The sequence below is a fragment of the Trachymyrmex septentrionalis genome, unplaced genomic scaffold, assembly GCF_001594115.1.
Source record: "Trachymyrmex septentrionalis isolate Tsep2-gDNA-1 unplaced genomic scaffold, Tsep1.0 scaffold63, whole genome shotgun sequence".
Classification (NCBI taxonomy): domain Eukaryota; kingdom Metazoa; phylum Arthropoda; class Insecta; order Hymenoptera; family Formicidae; genus Trachymyrmex; species Trachymyrmex septentrionalis.
The window spans coordinates 262,298-286,972 of NW_017305811.1; the positions used below are offsets into that span (position 1 = coordinate 262,298).

The 24,675-nt window shown below is 30.7% G+C and overlaps 4 protein-coding genes across 9 annotated transcripts in view; 3 read left to right on the forward strand and 1 right to left on the reverse strand.

The window, feature by feature from the left end:
* The window catches only part of LOC108753056 (ATP-dependent DNA helicase Q4), an 18,314-nt gene extending 5,786 nt beyond the window's left edge, over positions 1 to 12,528 (reverse strand). Inside the window, exons 1-3 of one of the 2 annotated variants that reach the window (XM_018494395.1) lie at positions 12,460 to 12,528; positions 12,230 to 12,314; positions 12,021 to 12,124 (exon numbers count right to left, since the gene is read on the reverse strand). In XM_018494395.1, the coding sequence (XP_018349897.1) occupies positions 12,021 to 12,107 (87 nt within the window). In that variant the 5' untranslated portion in view covers positions 12,108 to 12,124; positions 12,230 to 12,314; positions 12,460 to 12,528. Of the gene's footprint in view, positions 1 to 1,802; positions 2,015 to 12,020; positions 12,125 to 12,229; positions 12,315 to 12,459 lie in introns of those variants that run through there. The other variant, XM_018494394.1, reaches the window with a different exon arrangement.
* On the forward strand, positions 3,347 to 11,129 carry LOC108753057 (kelch repeat and BTB domain-containing protein 12-like). Its single transcript, XM_018494396.1, has 8 exons — positions 3,347 to 3,613; positions 6,429 to 6,818; positions 7,361 to 7,580; positions 7,661 to 7,769; positions 7,849 to 7,970; positions 9,725 to 9,862; positions 10,452 to 10,589; positions 10,662 to 11,129. Exons 1-8 carry the CDS (start codon positions 3,425 to 3,427, stop codon positions 11,021 to 11,023), a joined length of 1,668 nt encoding a protein of 555 aa, XP_018349898.1. The 5' UTR covers positions 3,347 to 3,424; the 3' UTR covers positions 11,024 to 11,129.
* Positions 12,529 to 13,052: 524 nt separating the features above from the next.
* Positions 13,053 to 16,948, forward strand: LOC108753039 (cyclin-dependent kinase 8). The gene is made up of 11 exons (XM_018494368.1): positions 13,053 to 13,252; positions 14,457 to 14,559; positions 14,646 to 14,756; positions 14,845 to 14,985; positions 15,077 to 15,266; positions 15,342 to 15,456; positions 15,517 to 15,615; positions 15,694 to 15,766; positions 15,830 to 15,927; positions 16,002 to 16,107; positions 16,436 to 16,948. Exons 1-11 carry the CDS (start codon positions 13,122 to 13,124, stop codon positions 16,631 to 16,633), a joined length of 1,365 nt encoding a protein of 454 aa, XP_018349870.1. The 5' UTR covers positions 13,053 to 13,121; the 3' UTR covers positions 16,634 to 16,948.
* A 1,150-nt stretch (positions 16,949 to 18,098) lies between these two features.
* The window catches only part of LOC108753036, a 36,471-nt gene continuing 29,894 nt past the window's right edge, over positions 18,099 to 24,675 (forward strand). For 3 of the 5 annotated variants that reach the window (XM_018494359.1, XM_018494364.1, XM_018494363.1), the window contains exon 1: positions 18,099 to 18,879. The gene's annotated coding sequence lies outside the window, so the exon portion shown is untranslated. The remainder of the gene's footprint in view (positions 18,880 to 24,675) is intronic. The other 2 variants (XM_018494362.1, XM_018494365.1) reach the window with 1 other exon arrangement.

Sequence of the window (24,675 nt, forward strand, 5' to 3'; positions counted from 1 at the left end):
TAAGACTTGAGACTTTCAAGGGAATTTTCTATACAGAAGCTATATGTTATCTTCGTGTCTAAATAAATCTCGTAAATTATTAATTTTTTATGAAATTAATAGTTTATGAGATAATCGTACTTTTAGGCACAAAATAATAAGATGACTCAATTAGTACAAAGAAAATGCACACTAGTAGTGGCTTAAAAAAATGTAGTTGCATATTGCAAAATGATTTTTTAAATAAAGTACCGTGTTTTCTTTACATCACTGACTACATTTACCCGGCAATCTTAATCGGATTTAATAATAAATCCGTAATTATGAAACTGGCCAATCACAGTCGATCCATTCTTCCGATGAATAGCTATGAATAGCTAATTTCGAAACTACGAATGTTATTAAACCCGATTAAGCGTGTCGTTACAGAGGTCAATGAATTCATCTCATTATTATATGCATAAAAATATTAAGGCATTAATTAAAAAGTTTATAAGATATGTATTTCATGTCAAAATATAACAGAATAAAATGTATAACTTGTTAACTATTGATAATTTTGATAATTTTACTTTAATGCTGATTCTACAGTGAGATCTACAATGAGTAGTCAATAGTCCTAAGGCTTATTGGTGAAGTTGACCAACTTGTGCGACTAACATTGATTGATCAATTTTATCGATTAAGATTAGGACTTTTAATTACAGACTCATTATAGAATCTCTCAGCATAATACTTTAATATGTATAACTAGAAGAATCATAATATGTAAAAAAAATTATACAATTTAAAAAAAACAAAGATGATCTTTAAATCTTTGAAGTTACTTCAGTTACGAAAAGCTAACATCATCATATGATATCTTCGATGCCAAATAGATAATAAAAAATAAAAATGTTATAACTTTACTTAGTTTTAGAAATTGACTGTGTTCTATTAATTTTTTCCAAATACTGAAGCTCTTCAGTTCATATTACACATACTATAGATTTTCAGTATTCACAATGAATAACGGAATGCAGTTATTAATGAATTCAGTCATTTGCATTGTACTAGATTAGCACTAAAAGCTGCTATACGTGACAGCAAAATTAAATGTAAAAGCATATAAAAATTTTAAAAGATTAAATGCCTGTCATTATTAATAACATTATTTAAAAGAATATGTATATATTATTTCATTGTCAAAGTTGATTATATTATGCTACTATATTTAGATACTTTACATAAAACTGCTTTTTGTGTGTACTGATCTAGTCTAGTATGATTATGAAGTCTATAGGTTTGTTCATGTCATATGCTCAAATATGTTCCAACTATAATTCCTAATCACTTCAACATGCTCGTTGAAGTCAGTAAAAGCTATGATAGAAATATATCGGAGCATATTGGAACACACGACGTAAATAAATCTTATAAAATAATCTGTAACACTTTTAGACCGTGAACAGAAACTTCACCTGGATGCATCCAGATGTCATATTATTTTTGTTTAACATTTGGTAAATAATCGGGATAAAATGATACCAGGTGAAGTTACCAACACAGCTCTGATAAAATAATATATCCATTTTGTATATATGACATGTATGATAATAGATATAATAATTTTCATTGATAATGTACTTAATAAACATATGTAAAGATACTTCAGACAAAATAGTCTCAATTCTTTCATATATAATAAAATGAATATACAATTACATAATTCTAAGTTGATTTAATAAGTACTAAGCTTGTGTGAATGTAACACAAATATCAGATAACTACATTTAATACCGATCATGATACAAATATAAGCTAGGATAAGAAAGATAATATACCTTGTTAGGTTTGCGTCCAAATCTTTCCATAAAATCGCTCTCCCACCGTTTCACACAAAGCTTATTTTTCAAATATTTAGTTTTAAAAATGGGATCCTCGAAGAGGTCCATGTTGCCGAAAAAAATCAAAAATATGAACGAAACTTATCACCCTCGAAGATCGAACACATGAATTGGAGGTTAGGACCTATTCTAGAGTAAGCTATCTATTCTATTTCTCCCGCGTAATGACCGCAGCACAGGCTGTGTTCCAAAATTCACTGCCAGCATTGAAAATCTACAGTCTACGTCACATGTACTATACATTTTCAGTACTAATAGTGAGTTTTGGAACACAGTCACAGTTCGCGTTCAGCAGACTCAATTGTTGCAGAGTGGATCCATGAACATTCGTTGCTATTGGCTGATCTAGAAAAATACACCAATAGCAGCGAGCGCTCATGGATCTGCTCCGCAACAGTTGAAGCGGCAAGCAGACTCTTACATAACGCATAACACGTAATGCCTAAGAAAATATACCAATCAAAGTCCTTCGTTTTCTTTCTTTCCATGAAATAAAGAATTCTGATTGGTTGGATTTCTTATGTCTTATATGTTATGAATTATGTTAGAGGCTCCGCACAATAAAAGAAACAGGAAATAGAGAACAGAAGTTTAACCTATCAGAAACTGTGTATTCCACAATACATGATAGATTTCTGATAAGGTTAAAATTCTTATTCTCTGTTCTGTGTTGCCTGTTCGTTTTATTGTGCGGAGCCTCTAAGGATGCGGAAAACAACTGCGGAATAGAGAATGCGCCATAAAAGCAACCAATCAGCGTTATTCTACGTTATTCAAAATAATGCAAATTTCGCAGTCTTTTTCCGCACCGTGTGATTTCACCCTAAGAGTGTGCGCTCCTCTGCTTGAGTCTGCCGAACGCGACCATGCAATCTCTTCCACTTGGTTCAAACCTTCAAACTACAAATTTCATCCGCTGGAATTGACTGGAACACCAACGAAATACTATTAAAGACCGTCGCCCCTGGGCAAATTTTCATGATTATTCATTACATAAATAAATAATTATCAATAAGGCCCGAAGGACCCGGCGATAATTGAAGAACAATGTCGTTACCGACAATGAATAAAAATTCAAGATTAACATAGATATTTCAATAATACATTATTAAATTCGTAATTTTTCATTATATGAATGCTGTATAAATAAGTATGCTTACTTTTAATGCTATAATATCTGAAATATTGTCGAAAAATTACAATTCTTTCTCTGCAGTTATCATCTCTATTGATAATCAAATCCGGATGATAGCATTAAAATCAGTTTTAAATCGAAATCGAGTATTATTAAATTTAAACGTTTAAAAGTTTAATGTACATGTGTCTACGGAACTAATAAATCATGAAATTAGTACCATATTATTAGTTTCTTACTCTCACTTAAATTTTAACAGGTACGCCAAATTACATAAGCGCCGACCGTCTTTAACAGTATCTCGTCAATGACTGGAATAACAGCGACTTATCTGTCGCTTCAATTGCTTATTTTTGCAGCACACGAAATTGTACCTTTAATCGGAATTAGTGAAAGAAGTCCTATACTGTAATACTATTCTAGAATGGAAAATAAAAATGAGGAATTGCGTGAAACAGTGACACTAATTCTTAAAGCGGAGCGATTCGAGGTTGAGAAACAAAAATTGATCAGCAAGAGTCAATATTTTGCTGCGCTTCTGTCCGCCAACTATTCAGAATGTAATCAGACGGAACATATTATCAATTATGATATTGCCCAGCTTTCATTACAGGTTAGTTTATTAAACTAAAGCAATTCTTGTTCATGTTTAAGAATAAGAATAAATGGTAATTATTTAGAATACTTCTCCTCACTTTAAATCTTAATGTAAATATACTCATTCGACGCGTTTTCAGTCAAAACGAAAGAATCTGGCAGAAAAACGCCAGATTCAAACGCCGATCCAAACTTGATACAGCGCTGTGTATACATTCTGCATTAATTACACAAATTATCTGCTTTAAAAGCACAAATTCACTGTTTTAGAAATACAAATTCACTGTTAGAATTCACAAAAAATTTTGAATGCTAGTAGTAGTGAATTTGTGTTTTTAAAGCAGTGAATTTGTATAAAGCAGAACATACATAGAGTTGTATCGAGTCCGAATGACAGATATCTTAACCTCTAAAGTCTGCAACTTCAACGCCTAATAACTTGATTTATGGAGCTACGTTTTTCTGCCATGCCCAATTTTTTTGTTTTGAGTAAAAATGTGTCGAATGAGTATATTTTTATGAAGATTTTAGGGAAGGGTGGGGGGTATTATAAATAATTACCAGGTAAGGTTCAATTTCACAACCCACTATTAACTCTTAAAACCCAATTTCACAATATATGATTACCTAAAGATTAAAAATGATCAAGAAATTCATAAATGAATTTCATTGATGAATCTGTTGATAACTTTTAATTTTTAGATAACCATATATGTAAAAATGAGCCCCTAACCGAGATTCAATTTATTTCTCATTTTTTTCCAATTCTAGAATTGAAAAGAAATAATGAATAAGTTGAACCTCGATTAAGAGTTAATCATCAACTAAGAAACTGGACCTAAATGTTTATTTTAACCCTCCTCCTTTCAATATTGATGAAATTAGGGTCATTGTTTAGCTTACATAAATAAAAATTGATAAAAAATACATCAATTGATGCGTTTTTTCGTGAAATAAATGAATATGGCAGGAAAAAATGTCGCTCTGTTCTGTAAACCAAGATTTTTATCATTAAAGTTGACTTAGTTGACAACTACTGAAGTTAGGAAATGTGTCACAGCCATACACCAATAGATCTGTTAGCGTTGCATAAAATTCCCAAACATTCAAGGCTAGATGTAAATCAGCCAATGATAGCCAATACAGTTTAGGCGTGTGTGAAATCGTATACTTTATTTTTGAGAAAAATTGACAAACATTTTAACTCTTTCGATTGGGTCTTCTTCAGTGTCAAAATAAAAATAAAATCGGTGACGTATAAATTTAATATAAAAGATACGATGCAAAGCAAATGGAGTATCATTAACATATATTCATAAATTGATAATAATGCTATCTGTCGTATCTAACAAAAAATACTCACATCTGACATTTCAAATTATCTGTAATTTAATAAAGTTGAATATAAGTCATTAAAACATAAATCAAATTAATTCAACAAAAAACTTACGTATAATAATGTTAACGATGATCTGTGAGATAAGACATATTAGCACAAAGACGTTCAAAGAGTATGTGAGAGATCAAAATCAATTGTCGTTAGTCATAGGTATAAAACATAGTGATAAATAAATACAATATAAATATAACGTGGTAATAAATAAATACAATATATATATATACATGTTTTCTATAATAAATCCCCAAATATTTTTGCACTTAAAATGAGATAGATACATATTTTACCTTAAAGAGAGAAATCGAAGATATCGAGTGCCAAAAGTACAAGCAACGCGAACAGACCTATTATCAGAATATGAGCATACGCTGCGATCATCTTTTATGATGCTCTGTGACCTCATGCACATACGTTTTGGGTATTTGTTTGCTTTAAAAACACAAATTCTCTACTTTAAAAATAAATTTATTGCTGTGTAAAAACACTAAAAAATTATATAAGAAAATGATTTGTGTTTTTAAAGCTGCGAATTTGTTTTCAAAGCAGAGAATTTGTATTTATGAAGCAGAGAATTTTAAGGTGGTTTTTTAGTAAAGTGCTGAATTGGGGTGCCAGGGCTCATCCAAAATTATAAATATCTATAATTTGGATAAAATATTAAAACTATGTGTATATCTTAATGAAATAATAGGAAACAGTAGAACGCAGTATAGTAAATCAGGAGCCGCAGCTTCACTGAACAAAAACAAGATGAGATTATGTTACATGTTTATGCACGTAAATATCTTTCCAGAATGGCCATTGGACTTATTACTTTTTTGTGACCATTAAAATCATAATTTTTTAAATTATTATAATCACGTTTTTGAGCAAAATCTATGGTAAGATTTGTGTACAGTTAGTCAAAGAACCGTCTGCGAGCCGTATTTATCACTAAATTATACGTGAACTTACATTTTCAAAAATTTTTTTCTTTTATTTCATTGTAACTTACCGTAAAGTTTTGCATACGTCAATTTCGATACTTCAATTTCATTATATAAAAAAATTAGACATTTCTACGATAACTCGATTTACTAAAGAACCATTTTAAAACGGATAAATACCTAGGGTGCGTTCCCAGTTACGCGTGAAACATATAATGTAACGTTTTATGTTTTATTAATTGATTAACAACAAAGACAAATGATGCATCATATGCTTCGTGCGTAACTCGGAACGCACCTTTAAAATACTGCGAAAAATACCTATGCATGTGCATGTGACCATTTTTTCTGCTAGATTTATTTATTTTATGGAGAAACACGTCAATTGATATTTTTTTTATTGATTTTTGTTTATACATATATGCTAAACAATCACCGAAATTATATCATGTTTTATAAATATAAATTCATCTTATTGTATGCAACTGAAATAAAAAATTTTGTAGGATTTTATTAATTGGATTCACAATGATAAAATTGATACTTCTACGATACATTATGATATTAAAGAATTTGATCGCCTCTTGGTCCTGTTGGAGTTAAGCATTCTATTTGCAGTAGATAATTTAATAGAAGATGTAATTGACAGACTTGAAAGATATTATATGTCACCAAAATATGTAATTAATATTTGGTTAATATCACAAGATTTGAATATTAATGTGCTACGAGATCTTTCTTTGGCTGTTTGCTTAGATCGTTTCGATGAACTGCCAATCAGTTCAATTTATGAACTGTCAAGAGAAAATTTTCTGAAATTACTTGGGAACATTAATATAAGATCCACGGAATCTTATTTATTTCATGTCATACATGAGTGGATGAATCATCATTGTGTGAGTATATTTTTAAGATAATTAAAAAAAAAAAGTAATTTTGTTGTGATATCATGCATTTTGTATTTTTAACCGTATAGCAGCACTAAGTTTTTTTTACTGTCAAATTTTATTTAAAATAAATTTTTTTAGTTTATATTTTTACATAAGCTTTCCTGTCCAATTTCTTCATAACATAATAGTTTCACAGAATAAAAATTCCTTTTTCACGATTAAAATATACATACTGATGTACCTGGCGTTAGTGAGAAAAGAAAGATTACGAAGTAAATGTTTTCATAAATTGAGCATTGGTCATCATTTTGAAGTAAGAATAGGTACATAAATCTGTAATTTTTTAGTTTTTTCCTGCTTTGAATACAAAATACACCAGTGCCAGATTAGACATTAGCATGTGTATTTTAATCGTGGGAAAGGAATTTTAATTTGATGAAACTAATGTATAGTAATTAGAAATATTTTTTATCGATAAAAAGATGAGTACAGCATCACCTTAATACATTATAACTATATACATAATAATAAATTTTTTCTTTTTGCAGGATTTCACAATTCCTATGGATATCTTAAAAAATAAAGAAATAAAAGTTTTACACAGTATTATATCTTGTGAAAGTAGTGATATTATTAACAGTGAGCAATTTATTCATTGCTGGGATGGTAACGATTTCTTTGAACTTACTTCATTTAAATATCCCAAAGATATTACTGATCGTAGCACTGGTAAAAATATATTAACAGGAATGCAGATTATTGCAAGAAGTATACAATTTTTTTTATTCTGTCATATTTATATAGAACGACATTGTTCTAATTATTCATTATTTTATGTGAGTTTTTAGGATATAATTTATATCTTTGTGGTGGGGAATTTGGTATTGGTTCAGGCAGATTTAACAAAAATGTGTGGCGTTATTCTTTGATATCTAAGAAATGGTTTCTTGAGACAGTGTAAATATGTTAAAGAAAAGATTAAATATAAATGATAAAGGTAATAGAACAAAGTGAATAATTTTTTGAAATATTTTAGTATGCCAATTGAAAGAAGACATATGGTTACTGTGTTTTTAAAAAATAAATTAATACTTGTGGGCGGTGTGGGACGATATCGACAAAAACTGCAAAGTATTGATATCTACGATGTTCACACAGGTGATTTTGATTGTACAGCTGCACAATGTGTATTTCATTAATATGAAAAGTATATGTAATAAGTTATTTGAGTGTATATATAGAGGGATTAAGGTTGCCGACATACTACTTTGTTCTTAGACAATATTTAAAAAAAAAACTAGATAAAAACTTTGGAAACATAAATACAACCCGTTAAACGAGAACGTATTGAAATGAATTCAGATTTTCATTTTCAAAAATATGCATTCGGGAACATTAAAATGAATCTTTTTCAAGTCGAATGCATTTTTATTCATTTATACGAATTGAATGAAACACATTTCTATACCTCTTTCAATCAAAAAATAATATTAACTTTTCTGTATCTCGTGAATACTTCTTAATTCAAAATTCTGAATAGGAAGTACAGTTTTTTAATTCAATTAAATTCAATTTAATCCAATTGAATAAAAAAAATTTCGTTATTTAAAATACGTATTTGGATAGATAAAATTTCGATCCATTTTAATCCATTCTCATTTACTCGGAAACTATAGAATTCATTTTTAGCTAATTTTGTATAGAAACAAGCCACAAATATATGAATTATGACTTTTTCTTTATCTAAACAGTCATCTAAACAGTTATGTTTTTATCAGCATTAAAGTGCAATACTTAGTTTCCGAGAAATAAAGGAGTGTCTCTGACAGACTTATATTAGACATAGAGACTCTCTAATAAGAATCACGACATGAGAAAGTCGCGTTGATTGGTCTGCCATGTTTCAGAGGAATATATTCTCGCACTATATTTACATACATTATATTTGTATCACTTTTAAATTTCAACAATGTAAGCAAAATTAGATATTTTAAGAATATTAACACATAAATTTCTTTATATTACGTGTTGAATTAATACTTGCAAAAAGAATTGTTTAATTTTAACACACAGTTTTTTACAAAATTATTCTGAAAATTAAAAAGTTTGATTATGTATCTTAAAATGATGTTAAAATTACAAAAGTGAACAAGTGTTCAATGCAATATTTGTAATTTCATTAGTAGGTACCTAATAAATTTACTTAATAAATTTTACTCAGTTCTGTAACTTTCACGTTTCAAGATACACAATCGGTACGTAAAGAAAAAGAAATACAATTTTTGTATACCCTTAACATTTATTTTACAAATTATTGTGCATCGCCATCGACTTACTATCATATTTTTTATACGTGTACGTACGCACACGTGTTCCGTTTCTGCGGGTTTAAGGATTAGGGATCTCATTCTTGAAAAAAAACTTATACAAAAAATTAGGGAAATATTATAATATAGGTTGCGTATACTATAGTATATCCTTAATTTTTCGTATACGTTTCTTTTCAAGAATAAGGGCCTAGGTTAAAGACACATTAAAGTTAAACAGAGATACAATATATTCCTTTTTCGGTTATAGATTTTATTGAAACTAGTACCTTGCATACAAAAGTCGGCTCAAATCAGCTCGTGACTTTTATCAAAGGGTCTCTGATCAGACACATGTCGGCGATTTTCCTCTAGTAATTTCAAATAAAGATTATTATGTATAACTTTTCAGATTATATAGAGTTATTTCTCACAATTATCATTTTTTTAATTTAGCTTTAAAATTATTTGTTTATTAATAAAAAATATTATTTTATTTATTAAAATATTTGCTTTTAAATTTGAACAATGTATATGTAGACGTCGAATGCAAAGGTATTTTAAATTTTCATAATGTTCTTAAATTTTTTTCTTTTAATGACGCAGGTTTGTGGACATCAGGTAAAAAAATGGACTGGGAATTTACCACAGTTCCTGAATATTACGTTTTTGATGAAAAATTAATAATATATACATATCAGACTTTACCAAATAACATTTTAGATGATTTCATTGCTATGCCTCGTAAGTAAAATATTAGCAGAATGTTGGGAGACTCGCAGCAGATTTAAACTGTGTTCAGACACACTGCTATTATTGAAATATCTTTCTTCGCGCATGCACGATGGAGAACGCACTTGGATCACAATACGTGCGTTCTTTTCTACCTGAGTTTTACCCCCATTTCCCGAATTTCAGAGAATGCTCAGTCTAGTTGTACTATGTTTATTAAGTTCCAAAAGTGTTCATTAGTTCATCCACAGAAAACAAACCTAATGACTGCATGTTGCGTATACGAGCGTGGATTACTCGCATAGCGTTAGGTAGATGCGTTCTCAATTAAGATTCATGTAGCTTGCACGCGTGCGAGCAATATGTGCCTTATCTGAATTACTTTAAAATGTTTAAATATTTCATTTACTCGGAAAGCATCTTAAAAAAGAATAATACTTTTGTCTTAAAACCCTTGAGGCTCACTTAAAAAATTATTTCATTAAAATTGAAGAATCTTTTAATACTACGTTTTCTTTATTCTATTCCGTGTTCTGAGAAATATCTTATCTTTTTGCCATAAAAAAATATATAACGAACTGTTCAAAATCTATCTCTGCAGGTTTGAATATATGGGTTAACATCTATTTTCCTGATGAAAACACATGGGAAACAAAAACGGGTTTTAATATGGATTATTCTCGTCGATTACCCCCATTTATGCCAATATTGACGCTCAAAACTCTACCATGTTACATTGGTAAATATAATTTATGTATTAATACTATGTAGATGTGAAAAAACTTAAAATTTACTTTGGCATATTTTGCAGATATTAATAATCCAGATAAAATGGTTTTAAGAACTATCACAGAGACGTGCAACATGGAAATATGTGATCATGTACAGACGATCGAACGTCTCGTATTCGAAAATGGAAACGATTCAAATCGTAAATACGTATTGCACACAAAATGTGATGCGTATCTCTCTATTTTAATATTCCCATGCAACCGTGTACTAGTATGTATGGATTCGAACACTTCTATAAAAATAAATACGTTACACTTCCATAATATTCCTATACGAAATCCAAATAAATTCCGTTCCTTGCTTTTTTCTCATTCACCCAGAAAATTTTTTGATTTAATTCATCCAGCTCACTTACACACGACAAATTTGAATCATATTTAATGTATGTATGCTTTCATTGATTGAATATTTAGTGATTCAATATATTTGAGAGAGAGGGGGGAGGGAGGAGGAAGAGGAGGAGGAGGAGAGAGAGAGAGAGAGAGAGAGAGAGACCTATATAAACTTCAGTAGAATATGAATGAAATATTTGAAACATCGCAAAGAAATGGATAGTATATCACGTTTCAGAAATATGTTAACTATTTTTATCTGCTATATATATCGCGATGTTCTCTACCAATTGTCATTTAACTCATTATAAAATGCTGAATTGTATAAGCTTTGTATTACTATATGCAAATGATTTTATATATAATTTTGTATGTATGTAATTTTTACATTTTTCAAATATACAAACATTTTCTGGTACGACTTTTCTTCCTAATTTCATAAAAAGAATCGAGTCTTTCGGGAAAAGCAGTATGGCTTTCTTTCTGTTTTATTATTATTTCAATCTTTATGGAAAGAAATTGTTTGAGTCCATTAATTCAATCTTTGCTTTGGAGAACTAATCTTTGTTTTTTTTTTTTGTGAGAGAAAAGCTTATTGTTAGTATTTAGAAGATTCTTTATATTGATGCAGTATCGCTATATTCTTAGTGGGAAATTTCAGAAGATTATGTTTATATAATTGAATATTTTTTAATACATATTTAGAAATCTGTCTTAAATGTCCTGTTTTATATATATATATATATATATATATAATATATTATATATAACTCTTAAGAGGATCCTAGACTGTCTGTATTACCATATAATTTTTGTATAACAATTACTTTTTTCCTCTTTTATAAATTTAAAAATCATTTTCAGGATTAAAGCATACGAATTAATATGTGTCTGTGTGAGGTAGAGTTTATGCCGAGAATGTAAAAACATTTTATAAATTGAGATCTTTATCATTTCTTAGTCCAATATGGCGCTTATCTAGAGCTATCACATCGTAACAATATTTTCTTCATAAAAGTGCTGTGCAGTCTGTATGATCTACTTACCACAGAGTAATAGAAAAGAGTAAAATCTCTGCAATTCATTTTACGACTCTGCAGCGGTAAAAAAATTCGTGGCCCTGACAACTTCATTTTTTCGGTTGTGATGGCTACAAAATAGCAGACTCAACTTAATACCGTGCAAAGAAAAAGTGGGGATACTTTGGGCGCCGAACTGACAATGAGAGGGAATCTACTGGGAAAGAATAACTTACCAATTTAGGCACTATTTATAAAAAAGCAGTTAGCTGTACCAATAACTGTACAGGCTGCACATGTTTGTTTCTCCGATTTGCGCTTCTAATTGTGAAGATGTCTTTTTTTATTCAGACATTTTTAAATCATGTACATTTTCATTTAATAAATACAATAGCATTACATATATTGACAGTTACAGACGACTTTACCGTATCTCTACAATTATAAAAAATACTGCTGTACTTACTGCTCAACTGACTGTCAAAAGTGTCAAAACATAATTTATCATGCAATTTGTAGACACTACGATACATTCATATTCGCTGACAACATCCGATCAGATTTTAAAAGCTTAAACACAATAGGCACAAGCAATAGGGAATAACAAACTGTCCAATCAGAGCTCTGGGGTATAATATCAAACACCAGCAGAGCTCTGATTGGACGACTCGTTATTCACCTCGAAAAGGAAGTTTTGAAATAATATATAATTAATAATCAAACCCACCAATATTACGTTAATTTCAAGCGTGGCTTAAAACTCTCTCCCTTTCTGTCTCTCAATCGGCTTTAAAAAAAAGAAAGAGAGATTTTTAAACTTTGCTTAAAATCAAAATAATGTTGGTGCAATCGGGATTTGTAATCACTTAAATTTTAACAGGCACGCGAATTTTCATAAGCACCGATCATCTTGTCGGTGCCGAAGCGACACGGGCATTAGTGTACAAAACAATTTGTTTTACACGGTCACACGCAGTTCTCGACGCATGCGTATAATGCAACATCAAATTGGGGGGTCACTCTTTCGAATGAGTTAGTAGTCTAGTAGTATATATGGAAGTCTGTGGTATGCACATGCGTTAAAAAAATGTTTGTTTATAGTTGATAATTGTTCTAATAACGCTAAACATGATGGATTATGAATTTAAAATGAAGACGCAAAAAGACCGCACGAAGGTCGAGGATCTGTTTGAGTTTGAGGGTTGCAAGGTTGGAAGAGGTACATACGGGCACGTATATAAAGCTCGTCGGAAAGAAGGGTTAGTTTTTTTAACCTAATTTCTAATTACTTTACGAAACTTCCTTGATTTCTTATGTGCTTAGATTATTTTACATTTAACAGTATAAGACAGGGAGCATATACTCTTGCATAACGCATAGTACGTAATGTACAAGAACATCGTTCTGCTTCCTTAGATTAATCTTGGATAAAAAACCTATCGATTAATTGTCCTAAAGGTCTCTGAATTGCATTGGAGCCATATTTATTTCCATATAAAAGGATGTGCTGTGCTTCGATTATCTTCTGTTGAAGATTTTTTGAATACGAGAAAGTGTATTTATTCGCTATTGAAATTTACATTTTGCGTTTATCTAATTCTTGATTACCTCGTCCCATTTGTCTAATTACAGAGATTTTTAATACAATCACTAATTTTTCATTAAAATTGTTATACTGATTCTACAATGGGTACTTTTCATATAGTGACACAAGTTGACACAGGTATTATTTCATCTTTTTTTTACATTTAGTAAATGATAAAGATATAACTATGCTTATGTCAAATGGAAAGCACCTAGGGAGTTGCTAATCGGTAGTTATAAGTCTTATTGATGAAGTTGATCAATAGCCTACTTGTATGACTAATGCTGATTGGCCAATTCATCAATTAAGACTTCCGATTACAGATTCATTGTAGAATCAGCATTAAGCTTACAATGAATCAGTAGTCTGTAGTCGGTGAGTCAGAAGTGAATCTGAAGGATAATTGTTGAATAAAGTTTGGTCAGCAGCCAACTTTTAAGAAACTTTTTACAATAAGCCATTAGTAATAAGTCAGAAGATAGAAATTGAGCAATCACTTGAATTTATTGTGACTTGTTATAGTAGTAGCCCATAAGATTACTAACTACCAAATTATTATAGATCCGGACTTACATTAAGATTTAAATGAATAATGTAACCATTTAGATTTACATTATTTTGACATATCCATAATTTTTTCTTTTTTTTTTTTTTGAAAAAATTAAACAATTTATAAATAATAAAGAGCATACAATCAATTGATACATATACAAATATGTAATGAGACAATTAAACAATTATTTCATTACATATTTGTATATATATATATCAATTGAATATCAATCAAATTAAAATACCTATTGGTTAAATCATAATATGCTTTAGTTTTGAGAAATATCCTATTCTCTGTAAATTTAATATTAATATGTTGGAAATAGTGTTTCAGATAGCGAATTAAAGTCTCGGCCTGATACAAAAGATTTTGGCCTCAAGCAAATTGAAGGTACAGGACTTTCGATGTCTGCATGTCGAGAAATTGCTGTGAGTTATCTCATTATTTTTAAATGATGCAAAAATATTTGTTCGCAAACACAATGGAATATTTCACTTATTTTCTTTTATTCTAGTTACTCAGGGAACTGAAGCATGTCAATGTGATTACTCTTATTCGTGTTTTTCTCTCACATAATGATCGTAAAGTTTGGTTGTTATTTGACTTTGCTGAGCATGATTTATGGGTACGTGTTTATAATTTTAATTTGAAAATAAAATATTTTTAGGCACATTACAATAAATATTTTATAGTAATATTTAATGTATTTGCAGCATATAATTAAATTTCATAGAGCAGCAAAAGCTAATAAAAAACCAGTGATGGTACCCAAAGGCATGGTTAAATCCTTATTATATCAAATTTTAGATGGTATTCATTATTTACATTCCAATTGGGTACTTCATAGAGATTTGGTAATTATTTTTGACATTATTAAACGTTCTCATTTTTTTATTTTTATCACTTGCAAATTTTGTAATAAAGTACCAATTTTCTTTATTTCAGAAACCAGCAAATATCTTAGTCATGGGTGAAGGAAATGAGCGGGGACGTGTAAAAATTGCCGATATGGGCTTTGCTAGATTATTTAACGCTCCTCTTAAACCTTTAGCAGATTTAGATCCCGTTGTAGTTACATTTTGGTATAGAGCTCCCGAATTACTTTTAGGAGCCAGACATTACACAAAAGCTATAGGTCTGTCTATATCTATATTATATATTCTTATAATTTATATAAAATTGTACTGAATATTTTATTTTATCACTGCAGACATATGGGCTATCGGCTGTATATTTGCAGAACTTTTAACATCCGAACCTATATTTCATTGCAGACAAGAAGACATTAAGACAAGCAATCCATATCATCATGATCAACTAGATAGGTGAAAATATAATTTGTATTTATTTTATATGATATGGAGAATGACATAATTTTTATTTAGGATATTCAATGTGATGGGATTTCCATTGGAGAAAGATTGGGAGGATATAAAAAAAATGCCAGAGCATCCTACACTGCTCAGAGATTTTAAGAGATCCAAGTGAGTTTGTCAGTTCAAAACATACTCCATCAATGTTTTATTCGAAATTTTTTAATATTAATTCTTTTTTATTTTTAGTTACGCAAACTGTTCACTTACTAAATATATGGACCGGCATAAGATCAAACCCGATAGCAAGGCATTTAATTTGGTATGATATATAAAATAAATATACAAATTTTGTAGTATATCATCTTATCATATTATTGTTTAGTTACAGAAACTATTAATGATGGATCCAAACAAGCGTATTACGTCAGAACATTCAATGCAGGATGCCTACTTTCAGGAGGAACCACTGCCAACACAGGAGTATGAATCTATTTCTATATTTTTACATTATAATTTTTTTTTAATCTCAATTGCATTTAACATGAAAATTTTAGCATATTTGCCGGATGCCCTATCCCTTATCCTAAGAGAGAATTTCTTACGGATGACGATACTGAAGAAAAGACTGAAAACAAAGCGAGGCAAAATCAGCAACAAACAGTAATTATTTCCGATATATATATTAAGAACACTTATATGATATACTTTATATGGTTTAAGCCGCAACTACTATCATAAAATAATCACAACTACTTAGTACAGACATAATTTGTGATATCCAAATAAGTATCTATTTATAATTATGTACTTTCTACATTTTTAAAAAATATGGTTTAAATTGTTCAAACGGCCCCATATGACCGCCGCAGTGGCAAGGCGAGTGAAGCCCACTTTGCCGCTGTCTAAGCTCCGTCGCTATATGGTAGTTGAGGATTGAACTGATTTTTTGAATATCGCCTTGTCGCTCATCCGAGTATTCGTGAAACAGCAACAGCAGACCCAACAGCAGCAAGGTAACGGCGATCATAATCATGGACAGAACGCGAAACGGGTGAGACTGAACGGGCCGCATGGTGCTCCTGAGTTCCATCAGCATCAGAGCCACGCGATGACCCACCAACAACCGGGGATGGTTTATTCGACGGCTCAACCAACGCAACCGTCGAACTTCCATCAACGTTTCTAATTTTGTAACTCGTAATTAAAGTGATCAGACAGAATTAGGCCAAAACTTAAACTATCACTAATGCGTTATTTTAATTTACTAATTCTGTCAATAAGAAGTCACAATTAGTCCATATATATTCATGCATGCGCGCATGCGTACGTACGTGCGTATGTATGGAAAGGATGCACGTTCACTCAACATGCGTAACATTTTTTGTCCTATATCCGCTTTTACTTCCGTTGCCATCTATCCTGTTTCATATCAATAGTCTAGTTTCTACCGAAGTTTTTAATTCGGCTCCACTTCGGTGTAGGGTACGTATTGGAATTATTTGAAATGGATTCCGATCGAAATTATTCAATTATTACTTAGATTTTTATTATGTATTTTAAGGAAAAGAAAATAATTCTAAAATCGGAATCCATTCCGACTTACATCATGATAAATTTCCAGTCTGCTGTTTTCATTAGTGACCTTGTAGATCTAAGCGGAAGTGAAATGAGCGCAATCAAACGCATTTCCATAGACTTCGTCGCAGCATCCTCATGCAGACAACAGCGCTTTAATGCCGAACGCTGATTGGTGAAAAACGGTTGATGGGAGTAAATTTTATCTCCACAACCGGTTTTTCACCACTTAGTGTTCGGTGTCAGAGCGCTGTTGTCCATATGAGGATTCGGTGAATCAATTTAATGGAAACCAAAGACTTAGGGGCGCACACACTTTCCGTATCAATAATCGTAAGACTTATCGTAAGAATTAGTCAATCAAGAATTTTCAAAAATTTTCAGCTTTGATTAGCTAACTCTTATGGTATGTCTTATGATTACTGTGGAAAATTATGGAAAATACACGCGGGCTCCTTTGAACCCCACAGTATATACAAAAATATAAGGCAGTAAAATGTGAGTAGGATAGCGATCATGTAACTTTTTCTTTAGAGCGAAAACGTGAAAAGTGAAAAAAGTTACATCGCTATTCAGTAAGGATCGTAATGCATGGTGTATCAGTAACGGATGAAGCTGTAAGAGTAAGAAATTGACCAATCACAGTCGATTATTCTTCTCGCATTCAACTGTGATTGATTAATTTGTTACTCTTACAGTCTCATCTATTACTGCTACTACTATTATAGACCACACGCAACATTGAATTTTTTATGGCTATCGCAGACAAAATTTCTGTAACAGTAACCATAAGACGTAAATTTAAGCAAATGAGCCAATCAGGATATTGCTTTAGATTTACATAATCTAATGGAAATAGAAATAACAATAAACTTATCCATAAGGCAAATTTTAATCAGTTGAAATTTGATTTACAGATAAGTTTACTGCTATTTCTATTTCTGTTAGATTGTATATAATAGATCTAAAGCAATATCTTCATTGGTTTATTAACTTAAGTTTACGTCTTATGACTACTATTACAGAAACTTCGGCTGTATTCAAAAATTTACCGCCAGTACTGAAAATCTGCACGTGCACTCTGAAAGTGCACGTGACATAAATTATAGATTTTCAGTATTGGTAGTGAATTTTGAAACAGCATTCGTTTACGGTAGCCCTTACTGGTCTTACGATTTCTATTGTGATCGGCCAATTTGCTTACTGCTTACATTTTATTGCCTTACGTTTTTATGTGTGCTATAAGCTATAGAGCATGAACTGTGCCATTCATATCTAAATAATATATAGTAGTAGTCAATAAAAATGAGAGAGAAAGAGGAAGCGCAAAAACGGTCAATCTTCATTCTCCTAACATATTGTGATTGATTGAATAGAGAGAGAGAGATAGAGATTATCTATCGGGCTCTGCTCTATCTCTTTTTATTGACCAATTTTACTCACAAATGGCGTAGTCCATGCTCTGTCTTCGGTAGAAACTAGACCGATAATATACGCGCCTTTACTGAAAAGATCTCCATATAAGAGCTCCAATGATGGTCGCGAAGACGGGAAAGATAGCACGACGGGCGAAAGCGAGGAACGAAAGAAGGGCTTGATCACGCAAAGGAGAGGGAAAGCGATCGGACTTGGGCGTCGATTAAACGGCAGAGGGGATCTATCGCGCACGCGCGCAATACGAGTCGTGCCGCCAGTTGCACGATCAATTGCATACGTCGCGTCGTCGTTGCAGGCTCCTGTAACGCAGTTTACACGAGTGGCTCGACTAAAAAAAAAGTGCGTATACGCGTGCCGCTCGAGTCAGGCGATGTGCTGTCTGTTAAATTGTCGCGTTGCTCCGATGAGTGAATAGAGCAGGTGAGACGGTCCAGTTATTAACGCTCATTTTATTTAGAGATCTTATAACAGAGTTTAGCCACGAGCAATTTTGTCAAAACATGAGTGAAAAAGAAGAGTATACTGTTTTACTTTTTTTGTATGTGCTATCTCATTCGAACTATAAAAACGATGGGCTAATCAAAAGTTTGCCATCTTGTAGCTGGATTCTGTTATAAGATCTCTAATCTTATTTATATTTGTATGATGAAGTAGTATCGTTACTTTTATTAATTGATTATTATATAAATATTATATCTAAGGTCTCATTGTGAAAATCTGGAAAAACCGCAGGATATTTCGAAATAGAAATATCAAAAATAGATCTCAAAAAATCCCAAAAGATCCTAAAAGCAGAGTTAAAAGTAATTAATTAAAATATTAGTGTTATATGGACATTTATATCACGTGTGAATGTAATTATTACATCAAAAAAGTAAGAATAGCTAAAAATTTTTAAACTACCATCTTGTTATGAAATTCTTAAACTTTAAAAGACATTTTCCGATTTTTTTTCTAAAAAAAAAATGCTATAAAGCTTACATATATGTTTTGATGATTTGAGAATCCATGAGAAATATTCAAGAAAGTCAAGGAAAGCATGAAACGTATTTATTATATATATCAGTCTCTCGTCTTATATTTTAGGAGAGAAAAATATGTAGGTATTTTTTTAATAGTAATAAAACTGATAAATTTGTTGAAAGTCGAAGTAAACTACTTTCAATAATAGTTATATTTTTACTAGACACATTTATAATAGAGATTGTACATTTATATTCTTCCCGCGTTTGTTCAATGCTGAATGTTTCGTCTCTTCATTTTTGAATACAGCCTCTGTAATATCAAGTAAATAGGATACACCACTATAAATAAGTATTTGGAACTACTTGTAAGTGCTTGTAGAATTGACCAATCACATCGTGCTATCTACTTGATACTACAAATACTTCATTGATCAATCAAAGAATCAATGCTTCCAAGCATTTGCAGCATGAAATAAATCGCATTCATAGTGAATGCGAATATGAAAAGAGTATTCGATTGTGATTGATCAATTTTTGTAACTACAACTATGGTTAGGAAATTATAGAAAGGACTTAAGGCGCTTGTGTATAGTCACCACAGCCATATTAAATTGTCAAAAGCGAGAAATAACGCATTAATTTTGTTGTATGCCATTTGGAAATAAACATTTGGATAAAACAAAATGATGCAATCGTTTTAAAACATTTATAAAAATATGTGAAAACTGTGCTTATCTCCCCTGACAGTAAATAATCGTAAAAGCGATAAAAGGCATATTAAATGCTTTTGTTAAGTGCACATGCAGCTTATTTTCACTCACACGTGTCTTTTATTACTTTTACAATTATTTACTGATTGTCAGAGCGGATGAGCATAGTTTTCATCCATTTTTCCAAATCTTTTAAAGCAATCTCATTATTTTTGTTTTATCTGAATTGTCTTTATTTATAAGTGACACCGTAAACGTGTCATTTCTCGCTTCTGACGTCAATATGGCTGTGGTGACTATTCAGGAATCTTAAAAATAATAGAAGAGTATAGAAAAAAGAAGAAATATGCTACGCGATTCGACTATCGTGTGCAATTTCCAATTATTCACCGCGTAGTGGGCCACACAGGTAATGTCTCTGGCGCGTTTGAGACGGGGATTTTCGCATTTCTCTCTCACAACGAAAGGATAGTTTGTGTTAAAAAAGATCGTTAAAACTTAAATGCCCGTACTATAGTCACACAGTAGTTTCACTGATAAACGATATTTTAATGCCGCAGACAATGCAGACACTGTATTTGATCCGTGAGCAGTGACTGTTTTATATTTCACACAATTTCGATTCAATGGGGACTTATACTGTGTATAAATGACAAATATCTTATTAAAATAAAGATATCCTGTCCTTTGAAACGAAATACAATATGCAATGATACAGCATTTAACTAATAGCAAGTTCGATTGGACTCGGTGCGCCCTGTGTGCACATTAAAGCCATCGTACACAAAATAACGTAAAAATATGTTTATACATAAACATAGAAATCGATTAAATCCTGAAATACTCAATACATTTTATTATACCATTACGTAAAATATGTATTTTATAATTCGAAATATTTATATTTCACTTTTATACTCAAATTAAATCAGTGTACAATGACTTTAATATGCACTAGGGCGCACAAATGCTTCCAATCAAATTCATAAGTGTAAATCTGAGTTTATGAGTCGGTGATAGGTAGCCTTAGAAGTTGGTTGCAAGCAACTCTACCAATTTATCGGTTTCGACTAATCCCGACTCACCGATAATCCTTGATAGGCTACAATAAGCTATATCTAAGTCTTAAATCATAAGAAATTGATCAATCAACCAAATGTGAGAAGAATAATCGATTACAATTAATCAATTTCTTATGACTTAAGATTTAAAGAGTAGATAACAGCGTATTGTAGAAAATTCATCAGATCCGCTTCCGACTATAGACTATCGACTAATTTGTGAACGCGGCTTAAGAGATCGCGGTAAAATAACTCATTAATTTGCGTTCAATATTTTGTCATTAAATTTAATGTCGTAAATTTAATGTTCTATTCCACCCGAGAAAGAGAGACAGAGAGGGGCAGGGAGGGAGGGAGGAGAATGAATGATTCTTTATTAGCTTTCTCAGCTATTCCAAAAAATAATACGAATAATAGATAATCTTAAATCTAAGTAACATTAAATATTATATATTCTTTTAATACTCTTTTAAATAACTCAAGTCTTTCATACTGCTTTACTTCATATGGTAAGACGTTTATATATTTTCACTCCTTCATAAAACATACTCTTTTTTGCACTTTTTGTTTTGCAGAATTTTATTACAATATTCCCGGTCTGTCGTGTCTTGTATTTTGCTCTCAATTCACACAGTGTCTAACTTATTTCTTAATTGTTCCGGCATCATGTCATTTAGAATCTTAAAAATAAGAGTACACACATTATAATAAAGTCTCTGTTTTATAAACATAAATTGCAGTGCTTGCAGTATGTATTCTACTTTGGGGTATCTGTTATATTGTGCAATATGATTCTCATAGTTCGATTTTACATCTTCTGCAATTCGCCCAGCTGTGTTTCTCCCATATCAATCAACAACATTGCACAATACTCAAAGTGAGATTGCTATGATTGTCTTATATACAGTACATCTAGTGTAAGCCGATATAAAATTACCTTCTATTCTTTTTCTATTCTATCTCTATTTTTTTTAAATCCCAGTTTTTCCCCTATTTTCTTTAGCAAATGTAATCACAGTAGTTTTTAAATCACAGTGGTTTTTAAACCAAAATCTATCAATAAATCAATGATTATTCCTAGATATTTCATTTCAATCCATTCTGTTACAGCTCCATCCAAACATTTTAACGTAATATTACTACTCATAGCTCTTATACTTTTATCATAAATTTTGTTTCCTCTGCATTTAATTTTAATTTATTTGCATTCATCCATCTTTCTATTATGCATGTTCATTTTATTCTCTAATTCCGTACTACTCTCTCCAGTTACGTATATTAGCGTATTGTCTGCAAACATTTTTATATTGCATTCTTCTGGACAAATTTTGATTATATCATTTATATAAATTATAAATAACGAAACAGTTCCCTGTGATATTCTATACTCTGTGAATAATAACTTTGAACATTTATTCTTGAATCGGATCTGTTGTGTTCTATTTTATAAATATGACCTTGACTATTCTAAAATCATATCTTTAATTCCATACTGATATAATTTTTCTAATAATCTTTCCCTCTGTATTGTTTCAAATGCTCATTTAAGATCCATAAAAATTATCTCTACCATTTTTCTTTCATTCACTGTCACTTTTCACTCATCTGTAACGGTTTGAATCGCTGTCTCGAAGTACTGTCTTCTAAAACTCAATTAGTGTTTTGTTATAAAATTGTTGTTTTTCAAAAACTCTTCAATTTACCTTTTTACAACTATCTAAAATATTTCTGAAATATTGGCAGTACATTAATAGGCCTATATTCATTTGCTTTTTGTAATTTTTTCTATTTTTGGAATCAGTATTATCGTAGATATTTTCCACCTTTCTGCAGCATCCCTTAAGGAGCTATTTATTGTATCAGCGAATTTGTCTTTTATTACATTAAATGTTACTTTTAATATGTCGCTAGTTATTCCCTCATCCGTACCTTTTTTTTTTGTAACAATTTCCTATAACAATTTCTTCTGACTGCTCTACTATGACTATTTCCAAGTTACCTCTCTATAGTTCCCCTATTATTAATTATATAAATAATTTTTTTATACATACAATTATAGATTTAATATTTCCATTTATCGAATTTATTATATTACTAATACTCTGTATGTAATACATTAAATTTATTGCACCCCCCCTTCAATGTTATCTAATATTTTAAAATCTATATTCTTTACCTTCTTTAAACCAATTGTTTCACTTCTTATTACTTCTTTCAAGGTTTTCCACATAACTGTGAGGTATTCTCTATTTAGATCTATCATATTTTCATAATACTTTTTTTCTTTATTCTAATTTGACTACTACATTTCTTTCAATTTTAAACTATAGCTAATTATGGTCCGTATCAACGTACAACGCATTTCTGTACGTCACATCTCTTCTAACAACTGCCTCTCTTATTTCATTTCACTTTCTTCTCTCTAATATTTTCGGACTTCTAAATTTCTTCCTAGATGCTGTAGCATCTGGTGTTAATAAATTTTTGTGCTCTTACATTTGAGATCTTGATTTTGTTGTAATTTATTTCCTACTAATCTAATAAGTTCATCTATCTTAAACTCGTTATAATTCCTAGCATAAAATTCGATAAATATAATGTAACCTTCCTACTTGCCTCTAAAGGCTTAGGATGCTCGCGCGGAATACAAAAGATTTAGGTTCGACTCTCGGCTGAGGTATATAATATTTTTCACAATAAGAACAAATTATTTACAGATTTTAATATGTCACTCAGCATTATTAAGATTATTCTAAGATGCGGAAAAGCATTAAATCGTTAAATTGCTAGTTAATTTAACTCGTGATATTACTGCGGTAGTTTAATAGAGTTTACATTTCAAGTTCGAAAAATCATTTCGTCACGCTTTTTAAAGGATTACATATGTAGTATATAAATTCAAACAAAATCATGCAAGCACTTAAGATCCAGCTAGACCGTTTAAGGCATTGATTTCTACAGGTTATATTTCTCACATATACGATCTTATGAGATATAATATTGTAATTGCTATTCTTTCAATTCAAAACAGGTTCGAGAGCCTCAAATCCATTTTTGTTCGTAATTCGAGATTGAAAGTGAGAGTCAGCGCAATATGTGCAATAGTAATAATAAAAAGGTTTAAAAATCCATTTCTGATAAAACCGTATAATGTTTCGACTTACTTTAAGTCATTTTCAACGAAAATAAATATTAACTTGATCTACAAATAATACAATAATCTTGGTAAATCATCCACCATACCAAAAAGATTCTTTAGATCTATCCTAGTTTACTGGCTAGAAGGAAATAAGAAAACTATCGTAAAGTAAGGCTAATAAAATTAAAGTTGTAAAAGACGATCATCATATTTTTAACGAAAAAGCAGATAGTCACCAAATTGATGCAACTCGCATATTTATATATTATCCAATAGTCAACCAAGTAGAAAATTGTGATAAATAAATATAACAAATAATTAAATAAAATATGAAATTTAAT

Excerpts from the sequence above, each read along its gene's own strand:
- LOC108753057 (XM_018494396.1), top strand. The coding sequence starts at position 3,425 with ATGGAAAATAAAAATGAGGAATTGCGTGAAACAGTGACACTAATTCTT. Across the intron at positions 3,614-6,428 it reads TTGCCCAGCTTTCATTACAG|GATTTTATTAATTGGATTCA; the intron begins GTTAGTTTATTA and ends AAAATTTTGTAG. Across the intron at positions 9,863-10,451 it reads TGATTTCATTGCTATGCCTC|GTTTGAATATATGGGTTAAC; the intron begins GTAAGTAAAATA and ends CTATCTCTGCAG.
- LOC108753039 (XM_018494368.1), top strand. The coding sequence starts at position 13,122 with ATGATGGATTATGAATTTAAAATGAAGACGCAAAAAGACCGCACGAAG. Across the intron at positions 14,757-14,844 it reads TTGCTGAGCATGATTTATGG|CATATAATTAAATTTCATAG; the intron begins GTACGTGTTTAT and ends ATGTATTTGCAG. Across the intron at positions 16,108-16,435 it reads GGCAAAATCAGCAACAAACA|CAACAGCAGACCCAACAGCA; the intron begins GTAATTATTTCC and ends TTCGTGAAACAG.